Source organism: Meleagris gallopavo, chromosome 1, assembly GCF_905368555.1.
Source record: "Meleagris gallopavo chromosome 1, MGAL_WU_HG_1.1, whole genome shotgun sequence".
NCBI classification, from domain to species: Eukaryota; Metazoa; Chordata; class Aves; order Galliformes; family Phasianidae; genus Meleagris; species Meleagris gallopavo.
Genome location: NC_139404.1, coordinates 75,428,024 through 75,455,852, shown reverse-complemented (window position 1 = coordinate 75,455,852; position 27,829 = coordinate 75,428,024). Strand labels below are relative to the sequence as shown.

Sequence of the window (27,829 nt, the reverse complement as noted above, 5' to 3'; positions counted from 1 at the left end):
GGAACCATTAGAGACAAAATTTCATGAAAGTATGCTCTCTGGAGTCCAGTCACAGTCAGTTTGGATGCTATTTTGAGCTCTGTCAGATTGGCTACAGAACTTTGGGATCAGAGGAAAGCCTGAAAAATATTTGGGAAAAAGAAGCTTTGAAAATAATGACTGAAGATAGTGTGCCCAGATTGTGCTTAACAGGACCTTTCTGACCATTTCAAGAACAAGGAAAGAATATGAGAACATTGTCTGAGCCATCTGCACTGTCACAGGAAAATCAGACTTACATTTTCTACCTTTAGGAAATGTGAACTATTCTATTAAGTCTCCAGAAATGTTGGCTTGTGGAAATTAAGTGACCCCAGTGCTGATGAGCAAGCATTTTTGTACTTCAAGCTCCTGGTTACATAAGTAATCAAAGATAACAAAGTGAATACTGGAAATTCCAAAAGGTTCTTATGAAAACCTTTAAGTTTCAGCACAAGGTATTTATGAGAAAGTTCTGGGCATTTCTAAGAAAATACTAATAGATGCAGAACCTATGTAATGTATCACAGGCTTATGAAAACAACTAATTCAATATTATTCTATATTTAATGGTTGTTCAGCTACAGAGCAAAGCTACTGCAGTGTGGAAAATCACTGGCAGGTTTACAGGGATATGCATATTACCCAGAATGACAGAATCAAAGGATGAAAAATGACTTGTAGACTTTGGTGAGAGCAGGAAAGTCAAAGTATGCACAAAATTGAAGAAAAACTTTATCATAGTTTAGACACAGTTTAGACACAGATGCTTTAGAATTTGGAAAGGTCATCATAAACTCCAAAACCTACAGAAATGTCACTTCCTCGCAATAAGCTAAACATGAAGAAATATTTTGTAAAGAGATTGGAAGCTTCTGCTCAGTCTTTTAAAGACTACAAAGCAAAAGAAAAACTAGCAGCTGGCAGAGAAGAGTGAAGTAAAGGGCAAAAATGCTGGAGAACAAAGGTCTTTATGGACTGATCTATTTTTTTCAGACTATAATAAGCAATTTAACAAGTGAAGATGGGAACATATGTGAAGATATATGACTTCACCAGATCAAAGCTAGAAGACAGATGAAATGGCCAAAAGGCCAATTGAAACCTGTTGATCAACCACAGCTGATCCTGTGTAACAACAAAAAATGTTATGTTTAGATGCTGTGCTAGTTGGAGTGCATCATTGTAGCTTTTACTGATCTTTTCATTTATGCTCTTTCTCTTGTATCTCTGTCTCTTTAATTTTTATCACCTCATAGCAGAATTTCACACTTTCTTCCCATTTTTGACTAGCATAAGAATAGTGACCAGGGTTCATCTGTCTGCTGCACAGATTTGTTATAGGTTCAGATAGTAAAAAACAGCATAAAGCAAGCACATGAACTGATGGAAAAGTTTAGCTGGGTAAACATACTGGAAAGGCCATTCTCTATGGCACACTCTGCAAAAAGACCCAGCAATGCGTGAGTCAGAGCTTGGATGTGAGGACACAGGGATTGACTTGAGAAGAATAACTAGTCTCATGCAGATGTCTCCTTTACCTTAATCAGTTAATTTCTGGTAATCTGAATAACAAGGTTTATCCTGTGGGACACCAAGCTGAGCATCGTGGGCCTGAGCACTCTGCTGTGGGTGTCCCTGCTGGAGCAGGGCTTGGGCCAGACGGACCCAGAGGGTCCTGCCAGCCCCAACCGTGTGACCGTAACTTTCTGCCCTCAGCAGAAACCCCAGCCCTCTCGCAGCACTCCCGCCCACCATTCCCACTTGTCTGAAGCTTTCTAGTTTCTCGATGCGACCCGGACAAAGGCGAGCTCTGCCGCACAGGCGCCGTGAGACACAAACACACACACGCCAAGTCGCTATCCCAGAGACCATCAGACACCATCAGAAACCAACCGCTCCCCGGAGCCCACACGCAACCCCAACACCGCCAGGCCCCTCCCCTCTCCCCTCCCCTCCCCTCCCCTCCCTCCCCTCCCCTCCCCTCCCCTCCCCTCCCCTCCAGCCGAGGAGGCGGGCGGCGTTGGCAGCGTCTTCTCGGAGACCTCGCTTTCCTCATTGCGCTTGCGCCGCCTGCCGTCTTCGCGCAGGCGCAGGAGGGGCGCGGAGCGGGTCCGGAGTGCAATTGCGGCGACCGTACCGGCGCCGCTCGCCGTTCGCAGAGGGGCGGCGGGGATGAGCCTCCGCCCGGCCCGGTTCAGGAGACGCGGGCAGAGCGGCGCCGCACGCCAGGCCGGGCCCCTCGCAGCCCGCTCGCCGCCGCCAGCCCGGAGCGGGGCCGCCGCGGAGCTCGAGGAGCGGCGCTGAGCGGAGCCGCCCGCTCGGGCCCTGTCGGGCGGCGGCGGAGCGGGAGCCGTCGGGGCGGCCAGGCCCTCGCTCCCCGCGCGGCGGTTGGTCGCGCTAGGGGGGCCGCGGCCCGGCGCCCGCGGGAAGGATGGTGAGGCCGGTGGCCGCCGCTGCGCCGGGCCGAGAGGCGACGGAGCCGAGGCGGGCCCGGGTCGGCCCCCGCCGAGGCTGAGGGGCTGTCGGGGCGCCCCGCAGCGCGGCCGTGAGCGGCAGGATGAGCGCTCCCGCCCTGCTGCCGCTGGCCGGGCGCAGGCTGCCCGCCCTCAACCTGGGCGCGTCGTCCTTCCCTCACCACAGGGCTACACTGAGACTGTCGGAGAAATTCATCCTGCTCCTTATCCTGAGTGCCTTCATCACGCTGTGCTTCGGGGCGTTCTTCTTCCTGCCCGACTCCTCGAAGCACAAACGCTTTGACCTGGGGCTGGAGGACGTGCTCATCCCTCACGTGGACACCAGCAAGGGGGGCAAGCACTTGGGAGGCTTCTTGATCCACGGGCAGGGGCACGACGAACACCGGCACAGGTGGGTGCCCGCGGGCTGCGGGGCTGGGCTGGGGGAGACCGCGGTACAGAGGGCTCCGGCTGTGGGCTTCTCGTGTTCTTTACGTCTCCCCCTCTGAGAATGAGGTCCTCTTTTGTTTGGCGGATGGAAAAGTTAGGGCTGCTTATCGTGACTGGCGAGGCTGTCAGCTAGGGACGTTCCGTCGATGTGGCTATGAAAAGTAAGAGCCTTTCGCATGTTTCCTGTGTCTTCCCAGCATGTAGTTTTCTTAGTGCTATTCTGTCTGCCCTTATGTTGTCTGGATGTATGCAACGATATCAATTTTTTTTTCCCCAGGGTGATTTAAATTGTAGCCTGGCTAGTGAGGGCTGCAAGGATCTGAGCTCTTCTGTGGTGCCAGTGGTTATTTTCTCCCTCTAGTCAATAACCAGTAGTATCGTTCGTGGGGGAAACTGTGTGTGCGTGGGGGGTTGCATTATGGTATTCGGAGAGAGAACTTATGTGACTTCAAAACTGCTTTTTAGTAGGTTTTACTTGCTCAAGACATTAGCTTGTTGGTGGATAGTATAAATTGAAATCCCATCTGGTAAAGCCTCGGAGCTTCAGCATGAAATCTATCAACCTATGATATGCAGAAGGATGTTGAGCTAGTGTAGATGGCATAGCCATCCTTTCTGGCCCTTAAAATCCATTGATATAATGTTATTCCAAGCAATTGGAGATGTCTGCAGTGAGTCTTCTTAATTGTGTTAGTATGAAGAAATCAGAAATAAAATAGTAGTTAACAGTACCAGTGATCAATGGCATCCTGGTGGTAGCTTTTTGGGGCCACCTGAGGCTTTGTGCAGTGCAACTGTCTCAGTGTTCAAGACTCGGTTATGTGAAGCTGTCTTCAAAACTGAGATTCCAAAACTTAAATGCAGGTTTTGCGGTAAATTTGCTTCTAATACACTTTAGTTGCTTAAATCACACCTTTGTGTAAGATCTCTCCTTACTGCTAAAGATGTGTAAAATGTGGTGACAATGGGTGAAAGAATATTTGCTTTTCGATATTTCAATACAGTGGAATTTAAAGTGCTGGTAATATTCTTTCAAGAACTATTTAAAATAAATCCTGTTGACGTGATATTAGAATTTCTTGAAAGTTACTTGTGTAGATTAAAAGGGAGGAAGGGGTGTGATTGCCTCTTTTTATTAATCTCTTATCGGCTACAAGGTCTACCTGAATGCTGTGGTATTTTTCCTCATGGTACCTCTGCTGTTGGATATCAGAGTTTATCATGAACTCTTTCTCCCTGACTGAAAGGATATGGATGCTTAAAATTTAACAAGAACTTCTTTTGTATGGGGTGTTAATTGTTGGTAGAGTTAAATGTTGCACAAAACATGAGCTTTAGTGATCTCTAAATATACTGTTGAAGTTCTCATTTTTCATTGTCTTTTTTTTTCTGGTGATCTCATTTCTTAGTTTCCCCAGTCACACTAGCGCATACTGTCAAAATCAAGTTTTAAAATAGAAAACAGATGAAACAAAATGGTCAAAATTAGGTTTTGAAATAGATACAGATGAAACAAAAAGGAATTCAGCAGCAGTTTTCCAAACTCCAGCTGTGGCTGTTGTGCCTTATGTTGCCCAGTAGATGGGCCATAGAAGAAGGAGTTTGTTAATGCTGGCAGTTTTGAAGTGGTGCTCCAGATTAACCTACTTACGTGGATTCTTTTCAGGGTTGCTTTTTAAGTGTGATAACTGACACTGTGAGAATATACAGGTTTTATTTCACAGATAGATAAACAAAATGTGCTTAGCTCTGGTAGTAAGTTAAAAACAGAGTCCAAATAAACATTAAAAGCAGTGGTTACTATGTCATTGGTTGACTCTCCTATAGTTTCTCTATAAGCTGTGAATATGTACTTTTCCCCACCCCCATCCAGAGTTGTTTCTGCCATGTGCAGGTTTTATGACTACCTTTTGTGTTGCAGTTGAGCAAAAAATAGGTGCTATTCCTATTATTTAAGACCTGCAAACCACTAGAATACGCTAAGCATATCTTAACTACTTAGAAATGCTGTCTACTTACAGGAAACTTGTGGGAACACTGTATGCATTGAGAGGTTAGGTTATGTACTTTCCTTCTGGAGCAACTTCATTGGCTTGTTACCTGATAGTGTTATCAATAGATATTTGCTTGTGTGGGGGTGGCATGGTGACTGTTGTCCTGTAAAGGAACACAATTGCCTACTGACGTTTTCAGTGTTTAGTTACTGCGCCTGGATCTTAGGGATCTTGACAATGTGCTTAGAAAGCAGAGGATGTTTTAGACAACTTAGTTTGGGATGAAGAACTTTGTTCAGCTTACCATCCAGGAGTAAAGCCAAACATCAACTTCTCTGTAGGTGTTACTTTTTGGATAGTACCGGGGAGTTGAAGCAAAAGATCAAGGTAAAATAACCTACTGGGTTACTGCTCAATGTGTGCACTGTGATGTAAAGAGTAATAATAAATCGATAAGCTTTTTGCAGGAACTGTGGGACTTGAGAAGAAACCGGATTACGTGTCATTTATACGAGATATGCACTTTATCATGAAGTGATAGGTGTGTTTTAGTGGTTAAGGAAAAGTTTATTTGGTGACAGTTGGTATTGATGCAACTGATATTTTGGGTATTGGAGGGGCTGCAAGCTAATGCTTATTTTTTAGCCATATATTTCAGGGGAAGCTCTTTACATGTTCTTCCAGGCTAACGTGTAGGGATGTTGGAAAGGTTTGTATTGTAAGATCTTGCCTTGGAGAGGAAAGGTGAGGACTTACGAAGTTAAGCACATGCCTGTGCTTCTTAAAAATCCATTTAATTTCCCCCGGATGAATTTCTCTCTGTTTCAAGTAGGATATTGCAGAAGTTCGAGAATGAGAGAGGTACAGCTTTGAAGAAAACAACATTTTTGCCAGACAAACTTCTGTCGTTCAAAATTTGGGAGAAGTGACATTGTTTAACACCATGTGGTAAACTTATAAATCTTCCCTGCCACAAAAAAAAAAAAAAACAACCACAAAACTCCACCAAAAAACAACCAACAATAAAAACCCCCCCAACAAATGCTTAAGTTGCTTCTCACTTCACAGTTTCTTTCCCACTATTTTAGGTACTTTATTCTTCAGTGCTATCTGAAAAATAGCTTTGGAACCAAACTAAAACATTATAGTTTCTTGACATTTAATATAAACAAATAAGAATGCAGTGACCCTGTAATCTCAATATATTATATATTTCAAAAAAAAAGTTTATCTTTAATAAGAAATTTGTGAAGCTGTGTGTTGAGCTGCTAAATTGCTGTGTATTGCTTCAAGTCATGATTCTTGCCTGTGCTCTCCTGTCAGCAGCTTGATAACAGGTGCCAGTAATGCAGCTGAGCACTGCTCTGCCTTGGCCTTGCTGTGTGAGTGGGTACACATCAGTGTAAATCACTGTTCTGTGAAGCTAAGGTATATTGGCTTGTGTGTTATGCAGAAATGATAAGCTCAGCAGTTTGACGTGGCCAACTGTGCGTCAGCAGCTGGGTGGCAAAAGTTTTAAAAGCATTCTTTCATTTCTTTGTTTTAGGCTAAGACAAGGGAGGTTTAGGTTAGATATTAGGAGGAAGGAAGTTCTTCACACAGAGTCGGGTCACACACTAGAACAGGTTGCCCAAGGATGTTGTGGATGCCTCATCCCTGGAGGCATTCAAGGCCAGGCTGGATGTGGCTCTGGGCAGCCTGGTCTGCTGGTTGAAACTAGACAATTGTTATGGTCCTTTTCAACCATAGGCCATTCTATGATTCTGTGAATCTTTGTTGCTTGATTTCTGATTACCTCTAAAGGGCAGTAGCTGCTACTGCTGTATTTCTCAATGGTGTAAGTAATAAAAGTGATTGTGAGGAGGCTTCTTTGTGCTTTGAAATCATGCTACTAATCTTAATTTAAAAGACTTAATGTGGTTCCTTTGGCTTCCCTTACCTTCTGTGGTCTATGTGGCTTAATTAGACATAAAAGTGGGTAGAGGAGTAAACTTAACTTCTATTATTCAGTGTGATCTGTCTCTCTTGTCATCCTCTTCCTTGCCATCAAGAAGAAGCTGCATAAAGCCAACTTCTGCTCTTCTCCCCCGTGTGTGCTTGAGACACAGGTCATTAGTGCAGTTACAAGTATTGGATGTAGTGAATCAGAGAACTTGCTTTTTCTCCTGAAAATTCAGAAGCTGCTGTAGCCTCTGGGGCTAATGTCATAGTCCATCCAGTTTCTCTTAAAATGATGTTGAGCCTGTTGTCAGAGAACGCTGTGTGATGTCGTACAGTATGGGTGTCAAGTGCAAGCTGAGGTGCTTTGTAGAGAAGAGAGGGCTCCCAGAGTACAGGACATGCAGGTCTTCCTGGTGACTCTGATGGAGCTGAAAAGCACAGGAAAAGTGAATTCCAGGTTAGGGGTCAGAAACATTTGTATTTCTAGCACGGAGAAGTTCTGTCTTGTCTCAGTCTTAACTAATAAAGGTTTTGCAAGAATGCAACTTCTGCTACTTTTTTTCAGTTGGAACTTCTAGTAATCAGTGTTGAGAAGTGATGCTGGTGTTTGAAGACTTCTAGAAGTCTGTTTTCTTTAGATTTCTTCCACCTTATACCCTTAAACTTGATTTTTTCCTGAAGTTGTACTGTGCAATGGGAGAGGAGGTCCCCTTTTGTCTTATTTTGCAAGGTGCTGAAATAAGTGCATGTAGTAGGCTGAGAAATGCTTTCATCTTTGAATTACAAAATGCAAATTCCAGACCATCTGTATAGATGTCCTTCCTCCTCCTCCCCCCCCATCTGCTTAACAGCCTACATCAGATGTAGAGTGCTTCTTTCTTTGAGTTATCATGCTGTACTCCAGTTTGACAAAGCATTTCTTGCACCATGGAAGAGAGTTGAGAGCTTATTCTGCAGTTCTTTCCGTTAAAAAGAAAGAAACAACACATTTATCCGTGCTTTGTGTGCATCCTGGAAAACAATTAGGTGTGGGAAAACTGCAGAAAGCCTGCTTGCTGGATGTAGGCCAACTAGTGGGTGGGAAGCAGCAGCACTTTGGAATTTCATAGATGGAAATATCTGAAGAATTGTAATGTGAATGTGGGTTACTTTATGGTGTTCGCAGTGTTATAGGCAGTAGTAAGCAATGTGGGCATGGTGTGCCCAGAGTTCTTCCATTTTTTTGCTATTGTGAGTATAATATATTAAATATAAATATTTCAGTGTTTCTCTGCTGGAAGTTGCAGGCTGTTGCTTCCTTAAAGCAAGTGTATGTCAATTTAATTACAACAAGACATCACCAAATTTGTATGTGTGCATGATTTTGAACCAATTGAATGGAATCTTAATATTGGCAAAGAAGAGGGAAGACCTTGAAAAATTTTACTGCTCTTTTATCTTACTGCTTTCAGCTTGAGTAAGGGAAAATTTGGTATTGGTCTGTACGTGAAATGTTTGAGCGCTCCAGCATCGTATTTTCAGTTGATAATCCTTTTAAAAAAATTTCATTACTTCATAACTTATCTCTGAATTTTTGTGAAAGCGTATGTTAATATTTTACCTTAGAGATGGTTAGAAATTTATTTTTCCTCCTTTCTTAAGTTCTTCCCCAAGAAGCCTCTAAACTTCAAAATGTGATCAGTGCCTACTTCACTATCCTGTACTGTTGTTGTTGGTTGAATGTTCAGAGAAATTTGGTCTGATGCTTAGAGAGTTACTTCTCACAGCAAAGACAAAGTAGGAACTATAATGCACGTGTTTATAGCTTGTGGGATTTGTTCTTTTGCCTCTGTTTCCAGTTGTGGAGTCAGGTGAGTGCTATAACATGTCTTAATTTAGTACTTTAACACTTCATTACTAAAATTTAGAGGTTTTTTTTTGAAAGCTAATTGCTTGTAAAAAAAAAAAAAAAAGAGGAGTGTTCAACAAGCTAAAAGGGACAACAAGCAATGGGAAAAATAAATATCCCTTCCACACCTCCTTGAACTTTGAAATAAGAAGTCTGAGGGCTCTAAATGCAGCATATGATTTTAGCTTTTTCAAAGCACCTGCATTTACAATGTAATTATGTCCCTCTGATTTGATCTATATGACTTCTGTCTTTGAATTTCAGAATTCAATAAATAGCTTTTATTTTTGAGTACCTGACCAGGTTCACTGGTGTTTCCAAAACATTTTGAGAAGATACGCTATAGGCTATGTGTTAACTTTCTGTTCTAAGTTGTAAGCTGTTCTTTAAGCTGTCTAGCTTTTGCTCTTAAGCAAGCAATGTGTATAACATTGTGCTGTAGGTTCACCCGTAGTGCTGACTCTTCTTTTCCCTGTTCAATCTTTTTTTTTTTTCTGTAACTTCTATGGGAAGCAGAGAGTGACCTATCAAAATAGATAAATCTATTTACTTGTGCATATCTAATTGCTAATTGTATGAAAGAGAGACTGTAATTAGGGACAGTGTTGAAAGGAAGAGCCCAAGAGTCATCTATGAAACCTGATTAGTTATGCTGGTCAGTCTGTCTGGATGTGTTATAATGAAATCATCAATTGGTCCAGATAGCTGAAGGATACTCACACACAAAGTGCTGGACTACTTTAGTTCTGCTCCTTGCAGCATTTCTTTGTCCAGATGCTGATTCTTACTTATGTTTCTGCCTTGTTGCCTTCAGTTTTTTTTGAACGTTTTTAAGAAGCAGACTCATGGACTGGATTACCTTGTAATATGGTATTCAGCTTTGTTTGATTTATATTTTATGTACTTTCTTTTACTTGTTATTTACCTCTTAAGCCACTGGAAGATGTTGTAAATGCTTCTCCAGCCTCTTGCCATAGCATCTCCATTGAAGCTTACAGTGGACAGGGAGAAAGTCTGAGGTTTTCACCTGGCTTGATGTTATGCAGCCTGCTAAATATGCTGTAAACAAAGTCATCTACAGCTTAGAGGGAGCACATATGATGAAAGTACTTTCTTGCTGCAACAAGACTTAAGAGCTCTTAAATAAGATTACTAACAACTGTAAGAAAAAATGGTAATTCTCACATTTAATGTATGCTGTTAGCAACCAGCAAGACACTTATAAGATCATAATCATCACTGTTCAGGTTTAGCACTGTTTGTAGGCCAGAAAGGCATGTGAGGTTTACACAGGCAGGCTGCTTGGGAATGTTCTCCTCCTTACTGCCCTTCTCCTAAAACTGGTGGCATGTTCAGACAGTTGAAGTGTACAGTCAGGCCACTTATAGGCAGATGACTGTCGGTGAGTCACACTAATCCATTTTGCATTCTTGTGATACAATAAAAGGTAATTGCAAAAGGTGAGGAAGCGACCTCATTTGAGGGAGTGGCATATCCCTTTAGTCTTGGGAATGGGAAGATCATGTTTGCGGTGTTAAGAGTAACTTAGAGAATATCCCATTTCCTCAGCATATTTTTCATGTTGTTATCTCCAGGAATTTACTGCATTTTTCAGTATTTGCTATTTTCATTATGGAAGCTAGGGATGCTGCTTTTGCTCCAGAGTACTTGCATTCTTTCTGTAGTGTATTTAAATTTTAATGCAGATCTGTCTGCATTAGTGCTTCCTGCTTGTTTTCACTGTTTTCATTGCTTTGTAAAATTAGATATTATTGATGATTTCAAAATAAAACTTGAAACAACACTTGCCACAATCTGAACTTGTGTGGGATGGGGAAAAGTAGTGGCAATGTGGTTTCTGAGGAAATAAGGAAGTTATCTTTCCTAGATAAGATGTGGTCTCTTCTACCTCGTCAACCCTGTGTGGTATAGAGCCCCAAAAGTCTCTTTATTCTGTTGAATCCATGTTCTGCAGTCACGTTTTCTGGTATATAAATTCAGATGGTCTTTTATTCTATATTCAGATGAACTTTTCTGCTGTATTGGGAGATCAGAATACAAGAGCATAGGTCAAAAATCTATGGAGACAAGAAATGGGGGATTCTGAATAAACAGTAGTGGAGAAAATAATCTAGTGTGTTAATACAATTTACTTACATTTGCAGAATTTCGCAGAATATTTTATAAGTCTTAGTAAAACAGTTGTGAGAAAAAATGGTGTGAACTAATTTGACTGAGCATCTTTCTAGTGACCTTTTAAATCTTTTGTTAATCAGGCTTATCTTGAAAGCACTGAGGACTGTTATACTCTAAACTTAATAATTGCAGATGATGCAAGTATATCTGTTTTCCCAGTGCTGTAATTGCAAATCCTTAGTCTCCTAAAGGCACCTGTTTTGCTGTCATCAATTTCTGTTTGAGTGGAAAGTGTTGTTCAAATTATTAAATACCTCTTTGGACTGAATCCTGAACTGCAATATACTATGATCTAGAGAAGAAAATGCAGCAGAAGAATAAATAGACTCTTCTGCATCATAGAACTTGGATTTTACAAAGGGAAAGTTTCATACAGTTAATTCAAGCTTGTATATTTTGTGAATAATTTCACATTCTAGACAGTGAAATCCATGGCTATTTAATGAAATCTTTGAGAGAGCTACAGTCCTGTAAATGGGGAAGTTGAAACAAATGAGAGATTTTTGCGATTTGAGTTAAACAATTTTTTAAACTATATCCCTATATCTAATACATTACTCTATTTTAAATCAATTATTAATCTGAGCTGCTACATATTGATATTAAATAGTTTAGACCAGCTAAGTTGCATCTACTAATTATACTAAGTGAATCAGATCAGTAAGATGAGAATTTTGCATAGTATAAACATCTTGTTTGTATGGAAGAATAGTAATTAACACTGACGGATCAGAACTTAACAGTTATTGCCATGCAGGCATATTCTTAATAGTGATTTTTTTGTTTGTTTGTTTTGAGTTTTCTGTCTTCATCCTGAGACTGATACCTGTGGAAGCCTGCCAAGCTTTGTGTTGATCTCTGATACTTACTAGGGCTGCTTTGAAAGTAATGCCTCCTATTTTGGCCAATGGCATGCTGAGAAAGTGTTTTATAGTTCAAATGTGCTCTATCAAATATTGTTACGCTCTTTGTATCTTTTGTAGTTTCTGTGGAGATTAACAGTATGTAAACTGCTCTATGAAGTGGGTTGTTGCCACTGTCACTTCAGTATTCGTGTGTAGAACTTTCAAACACAGCTAATGAGGTGATTGATATTGTATTGGGAGTTTTTACAAAGAACTTCCCCTGTAGATTATAAATCTGTTGCAGCTTTTTTGTCCTCAAGGTCTTAAACAGAATGGGAATAATTCCAAGAATTCATTAAAAAAGAGTCTTTCAAAACAAATAGACAACAAATATAAGCAAACAAACAAACAAACAAAAAAATCTCACCAAATATGTTCCTGTCCCCTCACCCAAAAACAAAAGCAAAGCAAACTCAAACCCAACGAAAACAATTAAACGGCAATAAAACCCCTCAGTATATCAAATAACACTGTTTATCACTCTCTGTATAAATTGATCCGAAGAGCACTGAAACTAACCAAACTAGTGGAATAGAATCTGAAATCACTCTAGCTTTTACATGGCCTTGTGTTGGCACTGCAACAGTTGATAGCTGCTTGCTGGTTAGAGCAGGCTTTGGGAACAGTTTATTGACTCACAAAGTAAAATGTCTAATGGTGATTTTTGTTCCTGTGTGTGTTTCTGAACCAACAGAAATTGAGATTCACGCTCTGCGTGTGAACCCCAGCTGCTTGGTTTACTGTGTTTTTTTAATATATCTGTAATTTAATATGTTTATTTTTTTATAAATGACTTGATCACTAATTTTATTCAGATGGATGCGCTATTGTAGTTATACTTCGCGGCTTGCTTGACAGCCCTTTTCCCCTCCTTAAATGTAATTTACCCAGAATAGCATCTGGCTGTCACACTACAGTGGAACTAGATCATCCAGTCTACTGCTATTACAAAGAAAAATGAGGCTTGACACGTTTGTGTCAATTTGGCTAGGTGCCTGACTGATTATGCTCAATGAAATATGTGACGTTTCAAGTGGTCATGTAATGTGCAGGAACAGTTGCAGGAGGAACATCCGGTGCTGCAAAGAAAATGCCAGCTTTACTGGTTCTGAATGGCTCAAGTACTGACATGAGTTACCTGATCAATTCTCGGTTCTTGTCCATTAAGGTATAAACCAGTGCAAATTTTTTTGCTCCATAAATTGCTGAGGGTGATCCTGCAGAAATTTAAAATGCAGTTGAATTTAAAAGGAAGAAAGTCGTTTCCTTGTTTTTGTTTTTTTTTTTTTTCCTATAAAAGTTTCATTCAACAAGTAAACAAACTAGCAACCATTTCCAGTTCCAAAGCGAAGTGTGTAACTTTTGGGTAAGTCATAATTACTGTGCTTTGGTTCCAGGAAGTCCTGGTTTGTTTTGAACCTTGCTGACTTCATAGCATGAATTTTTTAGAAAAAAGCAAACTGTAATGTTGTCTAATATTCTACTAACTGGAAAATGCAGAAATATAAAACATTATAAATACTCCCTAAATCTGATACACTGGTTCGTTTTTTCCATCTGCCCTATTTCCACTCCTAAGGATGAATTCTGGATCTTGTACAAACCCTAAGTAAGGCTCTTCCTCTGTACCATGAGACATTGATTTAAGATGCGTCAGACACAGCCTCACCTTTCCAGCTTTCAGGTGGATTCAGTAACGGTTAACATCAAACGCCTTCTGAGATTTAAAAAACTTTATAATCATGTTTTGCCAGGGGAGATTCAGTTTGGATGTACTGCTTTTTCCAAAAAAGTGGTCAGGCACTGAAATGTGCTGTCCCAGGCAATGGTGGATTCACCAATCCTGGAGGTGTTGAAGGAATGTTTAGATGTTGTGTTGAGGGACACCGTATAGTGAGAACCATTGGTGATATGTGGGCAGTTGGACTGGATGATCTTGTCTTTTTTAACCTGGGTCATTCTATGATAAATGGCTAGAGCACCTGTCCTGTGATGACAGGCTGAAAGAGCTGGGATTGTTCAACCTGGAGGAGAAAAGACTCCACAGAGACTTCACTGTTACCTTCCAGCAGTTTGTAGGGGTAGACAGTGACAGGACAAGGGGGAATAAAAGAGGGGCAATTCAACTCAGTGGATAACTTCTGTTGGACTCTGATAAGGTGGTGAGGCTGAAACAAGCTGCCCAGAGAAGCTGGGGATGCTCTATCCTGGCGATACTCAAGGCCAGGTCGGATGGGGCCCTAAGCAGGCTGGTCTGGTGGGTGACAACCCTGGGCATGGCAGGGAGGTTGGAACTAAATGGCTTTTAAAGTCCCTTCAAACACAAGCCATTCTATGATTCTGCATCAGTCTTGAGCTAATGAAACAGATTTTAATTTGATCTTTGACTCCAGCTGTTTAAGCTGCATTTTGTTGTTGGGAATTTAGAAAACTGTATTTTAAAGAGGATGAGGAGGAGGAAGAAATCTGACTTCATATAGTGGATCTGTATGTGACTATAATAAGTAGAAAAAACAGAAGACAGCCACTGTATGAACAGTATGTAGTACACACAATCTGAAAAATCTGAAATGATTATACTGATGAAGATTATTCAATGATCAAATTGCTGACTGATTTTAGAGCTCTAACTTTTCCACTATTTCAGTTGTGTGTTCTGGGCTGTAATACTTCAGTATATTTTCTGCTTTGGTCACATCAGAAGTAGTTTGTAGCTAATTCATTTGTTGTTACATATGTCTAGCACCTTTATATTTAGTCTGTGAAACACTTAAATTATTTCCATGATACTGGAAATAGCACTGATAGCTGCTAACATTCCATTGCTTTAGTTTAATTTACTAACTTTAAAATAGTTTTGTGAAAAGAATCAGTTACAGTTCTGGATGCTTGTACTAGATATGCTACTGTACAGTCTTTTCTAGATGTGTATCTTAGCGATACATTGCCAATCATTTGTTGTATTTTGTTTCTGTTGTTGTATTCTGACAGTACTTTTATTGCAGATGTATATGAACCAAGATTCACTTAGCTGTTCCCAAAGAATGCCAAGCCACCTTTTGCAAATGCTGACTCAGTTGTAATCCGTAAGAGTAGTTCACATCACTATTTCCTTTTCTGTACCTCTGCTGCATTCTGTTGCATTCACCAGAATGATGTTAAGATATGTAGCTTGTCTATAGGTCAGTAATTACTTTAGATTCTGTGCTGGATTTGACTAACCTAAATGACTGTCAAAGATATTGTTTACCCAATTGGAATGGCTGTTTATGCAATTGGGAAGTTGTTTTTCTCAGTGTGAAGCTTATTGCTTACATTCTCTGCAGTTATCCCATATGGAAGAAAACTCTGTTGCATAAATTATGGTATGTCTCCATCCTTGGGGGTGTTCAGAAGCTGTCTGTACCTGAGCTGGCAACCTGCTCTGTATGGCCTTGGTTGAGCAGAGGTTAAACCATATAACCTGCAGGGGTCTTTGCCAACCTCAGTCATGTTGTTCTGTGATGAAGACTGTATTTGTGGTCTCTCTTGATTGAAGGGGGAAAAAAAAAGCTTGCTGTATTCATAAATGCACTGAGTTTTGTGAACATTGAGTTGTTGCGTATGATTTTATTTTTTTAATGGGGAGTTGCTGATCCATTGTTGCTTTTCTGGCCTTTTGTAATAGAAAAAAACTTCACCCAACTATCTGTTTCTTGAATCATGACTATGTAGTTTATTAGCAGGGTGGATTCTTATTAAAAGCAACTGTAAAGCTAAGTAATTTGTCATACACCCTTGTCTTTCATCCTCTGGTTTATTGACAAGATATAAAAACTTTTTGAATAATAAGATGTGGTTTTGTTCTATGGATCACTTCAAATTTGACAGTTTTGATTCTGTTTCAAGATATTCCATTGCTTTCTTTTATTATGGGTTTGACTGATTTGTCAAGTAGAAAGGTATAAAGATTTGCTATTCTTCTAACCACTCCTAGAGGTATGGTATGGGAGAACTTTCTATAGAGTGTTTACATTTTAATCAATCCAGTATAAAAAATATATCCACACTGCAGTCTGTCTTCCTATATAGAATCATTACGATTGGAGAAGACCACTAAGATCGCCTAGTCCAACCATCACCACCACCATGCCCACTAAACCATGTCCCACAGTGCCGTATCTGCCCTCTTCTTGAAAACCTCCAGGGCCAGTGACTCCACTGCTTCCCTGGGCACCCTGTGCCAATGCACCACCTCTCACTTTCCATAGGATATTTGAAGCACTGAGTGAGTAAAATAGTGTTATGGAAGTATGGCAGCTCATGTTGGTAGAACATCTGTGTGAGAGTAGCTGCTTCTATAGCACTTTGCAGAATCTGCCAGAGGGATTTCTGTACAGAGACATGTAGTACCATCTGCTTACCTGAAAGTTTGCCATCTGTGAGTCTGCTTTAAATGCTGTTTGCTGCTCTCTCTGCAATAGCCGTTGTTTGTGTATTATTGTTAGCTGTCAACTTATTTTATAGTTGAAAAATTGAGAATTTTTAGATTAAGAAGATAGTCATATCATGGCTTTTGCTTTCTCCAAATGTTTTTCTTCAATTTGTGAGTCTTCGGGTTTACTTTAAGAGACTGAGAAGACTCACAGTTTAAGATACAGGAGCTACCATATTTATTCTGGTACTCTTTTGAACACAGGCAACAATAATGAGGCATTGCTACAACTCAGAATTCTTATTTCTACAGTATGGAGGATGGGAAAAGGTAACCAAGTACTTGATTAGGAAACAAGAACGTAGAGGGGGGAGTGTAAACCAGGGCTAGCAGAGAATGGCCCTGGTAGTGATGAGAAGGAGCAATTAACTTTGTTCTTTGTAAGCTGGTAGTGTGAACTGCACACAACAAAATAAAATGAGATGGGGTGGCTGTGTAATAGTGACTTTTGCTTTCTTCCCCTTTTTCCTGGAGTAATAAAAAATGAACATTGTCTGAGGTGTAATAGAAGGTGGGCATTAGTTGAGGGGGAGGTACCAGAGGCTAATGGGAGCAACACTTGAGAAAGGAATTATTTGAAGCCGGTTGCTGCTTAGTAAGACGTCAATAAAACTTAGGGTGGTAGGGAGTTGGGTTATGGAATGGAGGAGGTAATGTCCTTGGGATAAACTCAAGGAGTGGAAACTAAATGTGATGACTGGGGAGGGAATGATGAGATAATGGCTGTGTAAGTTTGTCTGCTCTGTATCACTTGAGATCCTTGAATATGCAATTCTGTAACACTTGAAGCTCATATTGTGTTCTCCTGTGTGGTCAGCCTTTTAATCAGTCCTTGCTCTGAGAGCAATGTTTGGGCATTTGGCCAGCTAGAAGACCTGGTTTGATGTGGAGTGATGAGTGATTGGCTGAAGGAACTGGGTTTGTCTAGCCTGGAAAAGGGAACGCTGCGGAGGGACCTCATTGTGGCTTTCCACAATTTAAAGAGTTTATGAACATGAGGGAAATGAACTTTTTGTATGGGTCGATAGTGATAGGACAAGGAGGAATGGTTTTAAACTAAAGGAAGGAAGATTTAGATGTCAGGGGGAAGTTCTTTACAGAGAGAGTGGTGAGGTGCTGGAACAGGTTGCACAGAGAGGCAGTGGATGCTCCACCCCTGAATGTGTTTAAGGCCAGGTTGGATGGGGTCCTGGGCAATCTGATCTAGTACTTGATCTAGCAGTTGGCAGCCCTGCCTATGGCAGGGGTTTGGAGCTTGATGATCCTTGAGGTCCCTTCCAACTCAAGCCATTCTATGATTTTTCAGTTCAGTCTGATCAGTTCAGCAAGTCTGACTTACTTGCTTTCTGATCTCCTGAGAACCTGCATAGGGAGTAAGGGATCTTGGTTTTGTAGGGTGACCAAAGCTCTGGGATGTAAAGTGGTTTGTACCGAGATGATGACCTACACAAGGATTACTGAGTTATAATATTAATTACCTAAAACAGTGTTTGAGCAATTATTGTTGATCATATTACTAATGCTGCAGTTCTGTGTAAGCAGCATTTAATAAATCCACGATGTACACGGATATGCAAGCATCATTCACATGCTGCTTGAATTGATGCTATAAAATAGCTCCTTTTCTTCTCATTGCAGCAACACCAGAGAAGTTTCTGTATGCTGTTCGGAGCAGGTTCCTACGCTGGTGGTGGGCAACTGCCTTTCATGCAGGGATATGCTTTCACAGGTCTGTGTGTGTAGGTTCTTTGCCTTGAGTATACAAAAAAGGCTGTGTCCTCCCCTACTGGAAACTGATTCAGTGGATGGGTCTTGTCTGAGACAGCCAGGAGAACTTCCCGAAACTTAACCTGCCATGGCTTGTGCATGTGTTAGTGGTCTGTGATCTAGGAGTTGTGTGAGTTGTTCAGTCAGTTCATCTGTCTTACCGTGATTTTATTTAGTAGTTGTCAGCTTCTAGCAGACCCCTGCCTTATTGCTGTTGGCAATTTAATTTCATTTTTTTTGTTATAATAATCACCTTAAAGCTACAGTGTGCACATTGGTGTCTGGCTGATCCTGTTAAGGGGAGGCTGTATAGACTTGCCCACGGAGGGAAGATTTCTCCTACTTCTTTCACCATGTTAGCTTTGACTGTAATCTGACCCTACCATCAGCTAACTCAGGAAGCTAAACCCATGCAGAAAAACTTAGAACAAACCAGTGTCCAGGACAGCACTACCAAGCCCCAGATAGTCTCCTGTGCTGAGTTCATCAGCCACTGACACCAGAGTTGGTGTGAGGTTGAGTAGCACTTTGTGCTTGGCATTAGCCACGTATTAATCATCATAAGTATAACGTGGAACTGTAGTCAGTCCCACTTTTTACCCCTTCCTATCCACCTGCTGCAAGCTGATGTGTGATACCCTGTCAAGCTATTTTTCTCTTCCTCTGCTGTTGACCTACAATAGTAACTGATAGCAGGAGGTTGTCATCTTCTGTTAGCTCAAACGTTATGGACATAAAGCTCCACCCTCACAGTTGTGAATTGCTGAGATGTTAAAGTAACTGTCATACTTCTCAATGATTGCTGCTTGTTAGTTTTCAGATAAATATAAATATGCATACACACATCTGATTGTGTACAGCAAGTATGTTTTGGCACCCTGTTTTTCCTTTCTAGTGTCTCAAACTCATTTCTTGAGATTACTTATTTTACATTTCAGAAAGTCAGGTGGATATTACTGCTCTATGCAAGTGTTTTAGTTTTTCACATTGAATTAGTATTTTAAACTAAATAAAACTTTCAATCTGATTTTAGCAAATTAAAATAAAATTGAACTCTTTCCAAATGTGAGAATGAAGATGCTGTCTTTATCGCTCTGCATGGGAGTGATTAGAGTTAGTATGTTGTTGCTTTGTGCTCACTTCTGACTTATCTCCTTCAAAATTTCATGTACAAAACTGGCTTATGAACCTGTTGTCCCATCTTGACGCGTCTGTCAGGGGATGTAGCTAGTGGAGAGTGTGAAAGAGTAGCAGGTCAGTACAATAGGGCTGATGGTGCAGTGCAAGCTTTCCAGAGCACACACTGAAACAGTCACTGGTGCTTCACAAAAAAGGGATCTATGATTCATTTTCTTTAGGTGAAATGTCATGTAAGAATCACATTAAAAAAAAAACAAAACAACAACAAAAACAAAACAAACAAACAAAAAAAAAAAAAACCAAAAAAACCCCACAAAACAACTATGGCTTTCCACTCTAGAAAATGTTAAGTGGTGTAGGAGGTGCTGGTTATGCATGTGTGCATGAAACTTTAATGTGGCTCTACATGTGTAGGACAAGGTGCAAATTAAGGTATAGTGGAAACCTGTAATCTTGTAGTTCCTTGGTTTTCAGGTGATTGAGTCTGTTTTTAATCTAAAATTAGCATCTAAGTCTGACTAATCTTGGGATTCTGTTTAATGTGATATCAGGCAGCTTGAATAGGTTTGTGGTTATGCTGAGAAAAAGTTTCCATCAAAGCAAGTTTGTCTCGATCATTCTGAAAAATGTGTATGTATTTTTTTTCTTGTAGAATAAAGAAAAGCAAACAGTGAGGATTGTAGCAAGTTGATCTCTGTAAAACTTGAACTTGATATTGAGTGGATAATACTGCAGTGCTTTGTTGTATTTTGTGAGAACTTTTGTGATACAGACCTGAATGCACCACTTTTTTTCTTCTTGGCTTATGTTTGTGCCTTTTTAAGCTTATTTACTGGATGCTTACTTTTGACAGTAATAGCAAGCTGGGCGTTAAGTGATGTTTAAAAACTTGATGCTGTGTAACAGTAAAGCTCTGGTTGCTTTTGCTTGAGGATATGTTTCAGTAACTGATCTGTGCTACTGACAACAGTGGGACTGAATTGTCCATCCTATATATAAATATGCTCTTTTGTAAAGATGTGTTTTTAATGGGAAACAGATGTTGCTCAGCTGTTGTATGAGAAACCAGTTATGTGTAATTGCTTTCTCAGTGTCTCAGGACCAGCTGTGTATCATTCTTTGATCAAACTCTTAAGTCTTGCAAGTTGGGAAAGAATCTGTTTAGTCTGGGGAAGAGGAGGCTGAGGACAGACCTTACTATTCTCTTCAAATACCTGAAAGGTGATTGCAGGGAGAGTAGGACTGGTCTCTTCTCGCTGGTGACAGGATGAGGGGAAATGGCCTGAAGTTGCACCAGGGTAAGTTTAGGTTGGATATTAGGAAGAACTTCCTTACAGAAAGGGTTGTTAAGCACTGGAATAGGCTCCCCAGGGAGGTGATTGAGTCACCATCCCTGAATGTGTTTAAAAACCATTTGGATGTGGTGCTCAGGGACATGGTTTAGTGGAGGGTTGTTAGAGTTACGGTAGTATGGTTAGGTTGAGGTTGGACTTGGTGATCTTGAAGGTCTTTTCCAACCCAAGCAATTCTATGATTCTAGTCTAGCATGCAGGATGTTTGCCTGTTCTGTGTTTAGTAGTCTAAATACATTGCTATATACATATCTAAACTTCTACAGCAACACCTGGATAGTGGGTTAGAGTGGAAAATTCTGTAGCTTGACACCATTAATTGAAATAGACTTCTGCAGCTTAGAATTAATTGCTGCTAATTTTCTGGTGCATTTTGTATCTTATGTCAAGATAATATGCATCCAGATGCTCATTTCTAACTTCTTTTCTGGCCAAACTCTTTTTTCCTTTTCTGTTTCTTTTTCTTCTAGTCCACTGGAAATGAAAATCCTATGCTCCAGTCAATATGGTGCTAGGAGATGGGATGTTTTATATTCTTATGTAGGGCACGTGGCAGCATTTCTCGGATTCAGGTTTCATGACAAAATACAAAGAATTCTTACCTTTCTTAGTTTTCTAGTAAGACTTAGACTTTTGAATATTTTTTTAATGAGACTGATTCCTAAAAATATTTTTTATATTATTAATAAGTGTTTTGACTGAGCCTCTGCACATTAAATTCGTATATAGTGCCTGTCTGATTATTTTTGCCTTGAGGCAGATCTAATTGCATTAAATTTTGCATCATACAACAGAAAATAATCTGAAGGAGAAGTTTTTAATTGAGCTGTAGTGTTTGAAAACTACATTATTGTTGAACTTCATGCATCCATTGTTTTTTTTCTAACCTTGCTTTTTTGAGTGACACTGAGATGCTATGCACAAAATAGAGCGAGTTTGCGTACACATTGTTGAAAGTGTTTAAAGTAGTTTTTAATTTGTTTGTTCACTGATGAAATATTTGTTAATTGCTGTTGAAATGGGAAAAAGAACAAAACCGTATATTCCTGCAACTGTTAATCTGGTTCTTCTGAAAAACCTGTATGAGCTGATACATGAAGTTTCTTGGCTTTTACAAATATTTAGCCACTATTATGAATGTAGTTGCTGGGAGCTGTTCGCAGAAAATCTCTGCCTTTCTTCACCAAATGAAACTTTAGTAAATGGCTTTCTAAGCACCTGAAAGCACTGTGATAGCCTGTATGGTCAGCTTGAATTGACAGTACAATGGGGTTTTCTGGCTTTTAGTTTTGTGGTGGGCTTGCTTTTTGTGCTTAAGGGATGTGCTTCAACTCGTCAGCCCCTTCTGTGAGTTGTTCAGTCTCTGTCTTTAAAATTCTAAATATATTCTTCAAGAGTTTTGTTTGTTCTTACTCCGGAGCTGCTTACAGAAGCACTACCTAAATCACAAGAAGGAGGAAAATAATTAGGTAGGGATAGAGAAAGAACAGCAAGCACTGGCCTTTAGTGATCACCCATGGAAATGAGTGAATTTAACTAATAAGTGAAAATTGGTCATTTTTTTTCTTTCCATCATGCCTATAGAAATATGTACTGCCAACTAACTTACTCCATTAAAATTACATGGAAACAAGGCAGAACAATTTATGTGTAGTTGAGTTCTGGAAAAATAGAAAAAATGCTAGGACATGGACAATCTAGACAATGATTTCTGCTGTTGAACAGAAAATGTGGGAGGAAGATGAAAAGTTATGGCTCATTTGGCTTCAAGGTGAAACCCAGCTGTCTGCAAAGAAATGTCAGAGGCTGAGGTTTTTGCTGAGATGAGAGCATGTCCAGAATGGGATTATGGCCCAGATTCTTGGTCTAAGAAGAAAAACAAAACAAAAAACAAACAAACAAACAAAACCTAGCATCACTGGGAGGTGTTGGTTTCTTCTGGGAACTGATGACAGGACATGTGGGAATGGCTATACCAGAGGGGTTCAGACTGGGCATTAGGAAACATTTATTTACCATGAGGATGGTCAAACACTGAAACAGGCTTTCAAGAGAGGTAGGTGGTGCCCCATGTCTGTCAGTGTTCAAGGGGAATTTGGACAGTGCCTTCATCAGCATGCTTTAACTTTTGGTTAGTCCTGATGTGGTGAAGCAGTTGCAGTCAGTGGTTTCTGCAGGTCCATTCCAACTGTTCTATCACTTATTGTTCACGAGTGAAAAGTTTGTTTGCAGGAAGCCTGTGTACAGTTCACGAGGGGTTATTTAAAACTAAAGGAAGAACTCCTGTATCAATGTCTCCTACCACAGCCCAAAGAATCTGACTCATGAAAGTGAACTAGTGTTTAAAATGGGATCTGTATCACTGAGGAAAACTGAGGAAGCAAGCTAGCAGAGGATAGCTTGGTATGAATAACAGTGAAGTAAGATGGGATATAGGAATGCAAAGATTATAGGGAAGTGCAGTGGAAAGACAAAAACTTCTGAGGAGAGAGGGGTAAAGGAACTTGAATAAAGAAGCTCTGATTTGTGGTTGACAAACAGTACTCATGTCATGTGCAAATATAACCATCTGCTAGAAATAACTTTCCTGTCACCTTTGTCTGAAAGGAGCCACTGAAGAAACCTGCACTTTTGGTTAATTTTCTGGGCAATGGGAGGCAGATGTCTAACTAGTGGCCTTGCATGGCATGAAGGTGTGTTCTCCGTATACTAGGAGATCATGATGGGCTTGTAATGTGTGTGGATGTTATAAAATTGTACATAAGGCTATATATATGCATATATATAGCCTTATATACATACATATATATAGCCTTATGTACAATTTTATAAATATATATATATATATAAAATATAAGTATGTTATACATATATATTTATATATATAAAATTATTGCTGTAAGCCTAGAGGGAAAATAAAGTTCTGTACTTAGCATGTAATGTTTTTGAGGCACTGAGTCAAAAACTTGTTCTTGTCTACCCATCTGCTGAGAATTCAAACAATAATAAGTGTTTGTTGTCTTGCTTTAGTAACCCAATGCTATTCTTCTGTGTGTGGGAGAACAGTTGCTGGTGGCCAGTTTTCCCTACTTGGCTTAATTTTCACTTTGATTTCTTTAAAAAGAGAATCTTGACTCCTATAAACAAGCTTGAAAGCATCTTTGTTATGAAAAACTGGTCTGCAAAAAAACCAAAACAAACAAAAAACCTGTTTTGTCACAGAAGATAGGAGAGACTTATATTAAAATTCATCCCGGTATGCGAAGCTTTAGTGACTGCTCTCTAGAAGGTCATACCTCATGCGTATTTGTAGTGCACTGTATTATTTACTGATTCTGTTATCAAGCCTTACAATTTACGACCACCTCTGAATGACATTTTGTCTGCTTGTGGAGACTGTGCAATGCTCTTGCATAAGCAGCTGCAGTAGTTAAGGACAGTAAGTGTTCAAAAAATGTGCACCTGTTTCTGGTATGCCTTTGTTTCAACTCTTTGAAAAGGTAGATAACAGCAGGACAAAGGGAAATGGTTTTAAGTTAAAGGAAGATTTAAGTTGGATGTCAGGGGAAAGTTTTTGCTATGAGAGTGGTGAGGTGCTGGATCAGGCTGCCCGGAGAGGTTGTGGATGCCCCGTCCCTGGATGGTTCAAGGCCAGGCTGGATGGGGCCCTGAGCAGCCTGGCCTAGTATTAACTGGGGAAGTAGGTGGCTCTGCCTATGGTGGGGCGGAGGGGGGGGGGCGAGGGGGGTTGGAGCTTGATGATCCTTGAAGTCTCTTCTAACCCGGGCCATTCTGTTGGGTTTCAAACTTTTTATTGGGTCTTTTTATGGTTCTTTCTGGCCAAAAAATGGTCTGATCACCAATCCTTTTGATATTGCTTATTTTAAAGTGGCTACCAATGTAGTTTCATGGTATTTGGACCTCTCTATTGTCTGGAGACTGTAGGATAAGCTGTTGGGATCTAGTCTTCTTCAACATCATGAGTGACCTAGATGAAGGGATTGTATGTACCCTTGAAGTTTGCTGATGATACAAAGCTGGGAGGATGGCTGTCACACCAACAGGCTGTGCTGTCATTCAGCAAGACTTGGACAGGCTGGAGAGTTGTGTGGAGAGGAACCTTTTGAGGCTCATCAAGGGCAAGTGTGTAGTCCTAGACCTGGGAAGGAATAACAGCATGCATCCCTAGAGGTTAGGGGTTGACCTGCTGGACAGGAGCTCTACCAAGAAGTGTACCAAGGGTGTGCTGGTGGACTACAAGATGACCATGAGCCAGCAGTGTGCCCTTGTGGCCAAGGTCATGGTATCCTGAGGTGCATTAAGAAGAGCATGGCCAGCGAGTTGAAGGAGATGATCCTTCCCCTCTACTCAGCTTTGATGAGGCTGTATCTGGAGTACTGTGCCCAATGCTGGGCTCCTCAGTTCAAGAAAACAGGGAACTGAGCCCAGAGGAGGGCCACAAAGATGATTAAGAGCCTAGAACATCTCCCTTGTGAGGAAAGGCTAAGAGACCTGGACTGATCAGCCTTGGGAAGAGATGACTGAAGGAGAATCTCATCAATGTTTATGAACATCTTAAGTGTGAGAGTCAAGTGGATGGGGCCAGGCTTTTTGCAGTGGAGCCCAGTGGCAGGACAAAGGGCGGTGGGTGTAAAGTGGGACATATGTAGGAAATTCCGTCTTAACATGTGAAAAAACTTCATTAGTTTGAAGATGACAGAACACTGGAACAAGCTGCCCGGAGTGGCTGTAGAGTCTCCTTCTCTGGAGATATTCAAAACCTGCTTGGATGCTTTCCTGTGTAACTTGAAAGGAACTTGCTTTAGCAAAGGAATTGGAATAGGTGATATCCAGATGACCCTTTCAACTGCTATGATTCTATGATTCTGTGTAGCCTTTGTAGCAGCTTTTGCTTTAAGTAAGCTTTTAGACTATTTTTCTCAAAATGCTCTATAATGTTCTAGTTTGGTAGCATCCCCTGAGGCACGGATGTTAGTTGGGTATGGAAACTATTTGACATGTTTTGATATGTGTTTGTTCTGCAGTTGTTTCTAGTCTTTTTTAAACAAAGTGAGGTATGTTCTTTGGTCTTCTCTGAGGTCTCTCTTCTTTGAGTATCTGAGTGTAATGATAATTGCACATATTGACTTTCTTATACTGGATGGGAAGCTTGTTGGCATTTGAAGGCCACTTTGGGGGTAGCAGGGAGTCTGAATTGGTCATGTTTCCAGTATTTTCTTCACAACTTCATTGTATTTTCACTTCTCTTGTATTGCTTAAGAACTCAGAAGAAATGTGATACTCATTTTCAGCAGTGTTTTTTTTCCAATAATGTCTTATACTTCAATATATTTGGTAAAATATATCTTCAACTGGAACATGCAGTGACATTTCTAGCAGCTCAAGCTGTCCATCACTGGTAATTGCACAGTGAATATCTGTCTGCAGAAGAAGCTCTTGTACTGTCCTCTGTAAATTCCCTCAAATACCTGTTGACATTCTCCTTCATCTCACTGTTTTCATATGTTTGTCTCAAAATGTCACTTTCTAGAAGACTTTGGGCTGATCATACAGTTAGTGCTAGAATTTTTCATCTCTATTGAATCTCTGCATGTTTTCTTTAAGCACATATGTATTCTGCTGAGTGAATGAAGGAAAGAGTGCTGTAATTCCAACTTTTTTAATGAATCTAATTGAATTACAGTGCTGTAGGAATCGCAGGAATTCCGTACATTTACTTAGTGATAAAAGTGGTAACAGATGTGAGTTCAAAACTCATTTTCTGAATTATAGCTGTTTCATGCAGCTGGAATCTGGAAGTAGGTGAGCATGCCAGAGTGATGGAGCTTTATATTATTACTGTTGGATTCAGCACCAATTACTTGTCCTAGGACTGAGAATTACAGGGAAGGATAAAGACAATCTTCATAGTACTCGATCTTGCTAATGCGGACTTGTGATCTTGCACAAAGCACATCACCACAGTGACACATTTCCCTGAGTTAGATTCACTGTAGATACTCAGACATGGTTAATCTTCTACGCACGTGCATGTTAACCCCAGGCTTTACCAAAAGGTCTTTTATCAGTGAGAAAAGTACGCTTATTTTAAAGCATCTTCTGCAAACTAGGTTAATGTGGATGTACAATGGATGTTCTTTTTATTAAGTCCCGAAAGGCATACAATTATCATTTTCTTATAAAAAATCATGTTTTTCAATGAGGCTGATTCTTTGGAAGAAGAATTTAAATGTGTTAGCAAAACCATTAGTAGTTCTTGACAGAAGATAGACTGTATCACTGGTCTGCAGAAGCTGCGTTTTGAATAGGAGAAACATACTCATAAATACATCAACCGCTCACTGAACGTTTAAGAATCAAAACACTCTAGAAAAGCTTTCAGGACTACAGATTATGGTTTCAAACTTAAAAAATTGGTACACATTTTCAGCTTCATCCATTACTGAAACAAGAACATTGCTGCCACATTAGAGTATGAGCAGCTTTTACATAATTGCGAGACAGTTACTCTCTTCCACAAGTGGGTCATGGAAAATGTAAAAGTCTTTATTTTCTCTTTTTATGATAGTGTTTAGTAACTCTGAAAGTTGTTTCTTTGCACTACATTTGAAGGAATGAAGGAATGTTAACTGTTCAACAGTATTAATGAGATTGAATTTGATATAAAGAGGAGCTCAGTCATTTTACATCGTTTAAGAGAAACATGAATGTGCCATGGATGATGCTTCTAAAAATGGCTGAAGAACTTCAGTTTGAAAGCCTTTCAGTCAATGCATTTGTTAAAACATTGCGTTGTGTTTATCATGCTGAAATATAAGAAGGTAGCAATGCTACTATTTTTCTTTTCTTAATGCAAGCCTAATAACACTTAAGAACAAACTAAGTGCTAATATGACAGTTGGTGTAACAAAACTTTTTGCTGAAAACATTCATGTTATCAAGTGATGTTGGATTTTGTTAAACTGAAAACTAAATGTGCATTAAAAAAAGTCCTTGAGCTTTTGTGAACTGAAGGCTAGAGCCAAGAGATACATAAATTCTAACTTAAAAAATATACTGGATATTTATGTGATAACAGTCCAGACTCATACACTGGGAGTTTGAACTGTTAATTTCTGGAACTGAAAGTTGGATTTATTACACTTTGATGTAGAGAATCCTTAGGGAGAGATCTACTGACAGTCATACGCTTTCCTCAAAATGGAACAGTCCACAGGGATTGGTGTG

General features: G+C 40.2%; 1 protein-coding gene across 2 annotated transcripts in view; it reads left to right on the top strand.

The window, feature by feature from the left end:
• The first annotated feature begins 2,068 nt into the window (after window positions 1-2,068).
• Window positions 2,069-27,829, top strand: part of MAN1A2 (mannosidase alpha class 1A member 2) — a 132,759-nt gene continuing 106,998 nt past the window's right edge. For both annotated transcript variants that reach the window (XR_795100.3, XM_010718173.3), the window contains exon 1: window positions 2,069-2,886. Coding sequence is in view for 1 of the 2 variants with exons in the window: in XM_010718173.3 (XP_010716475.1) it covers window positions 2,579-2,886 (308 nt within the window). In the remaining variant the exon portion in view is untranslated. The remainder of the gene's footprint in view (window positions 2,887-27,829) is intronic.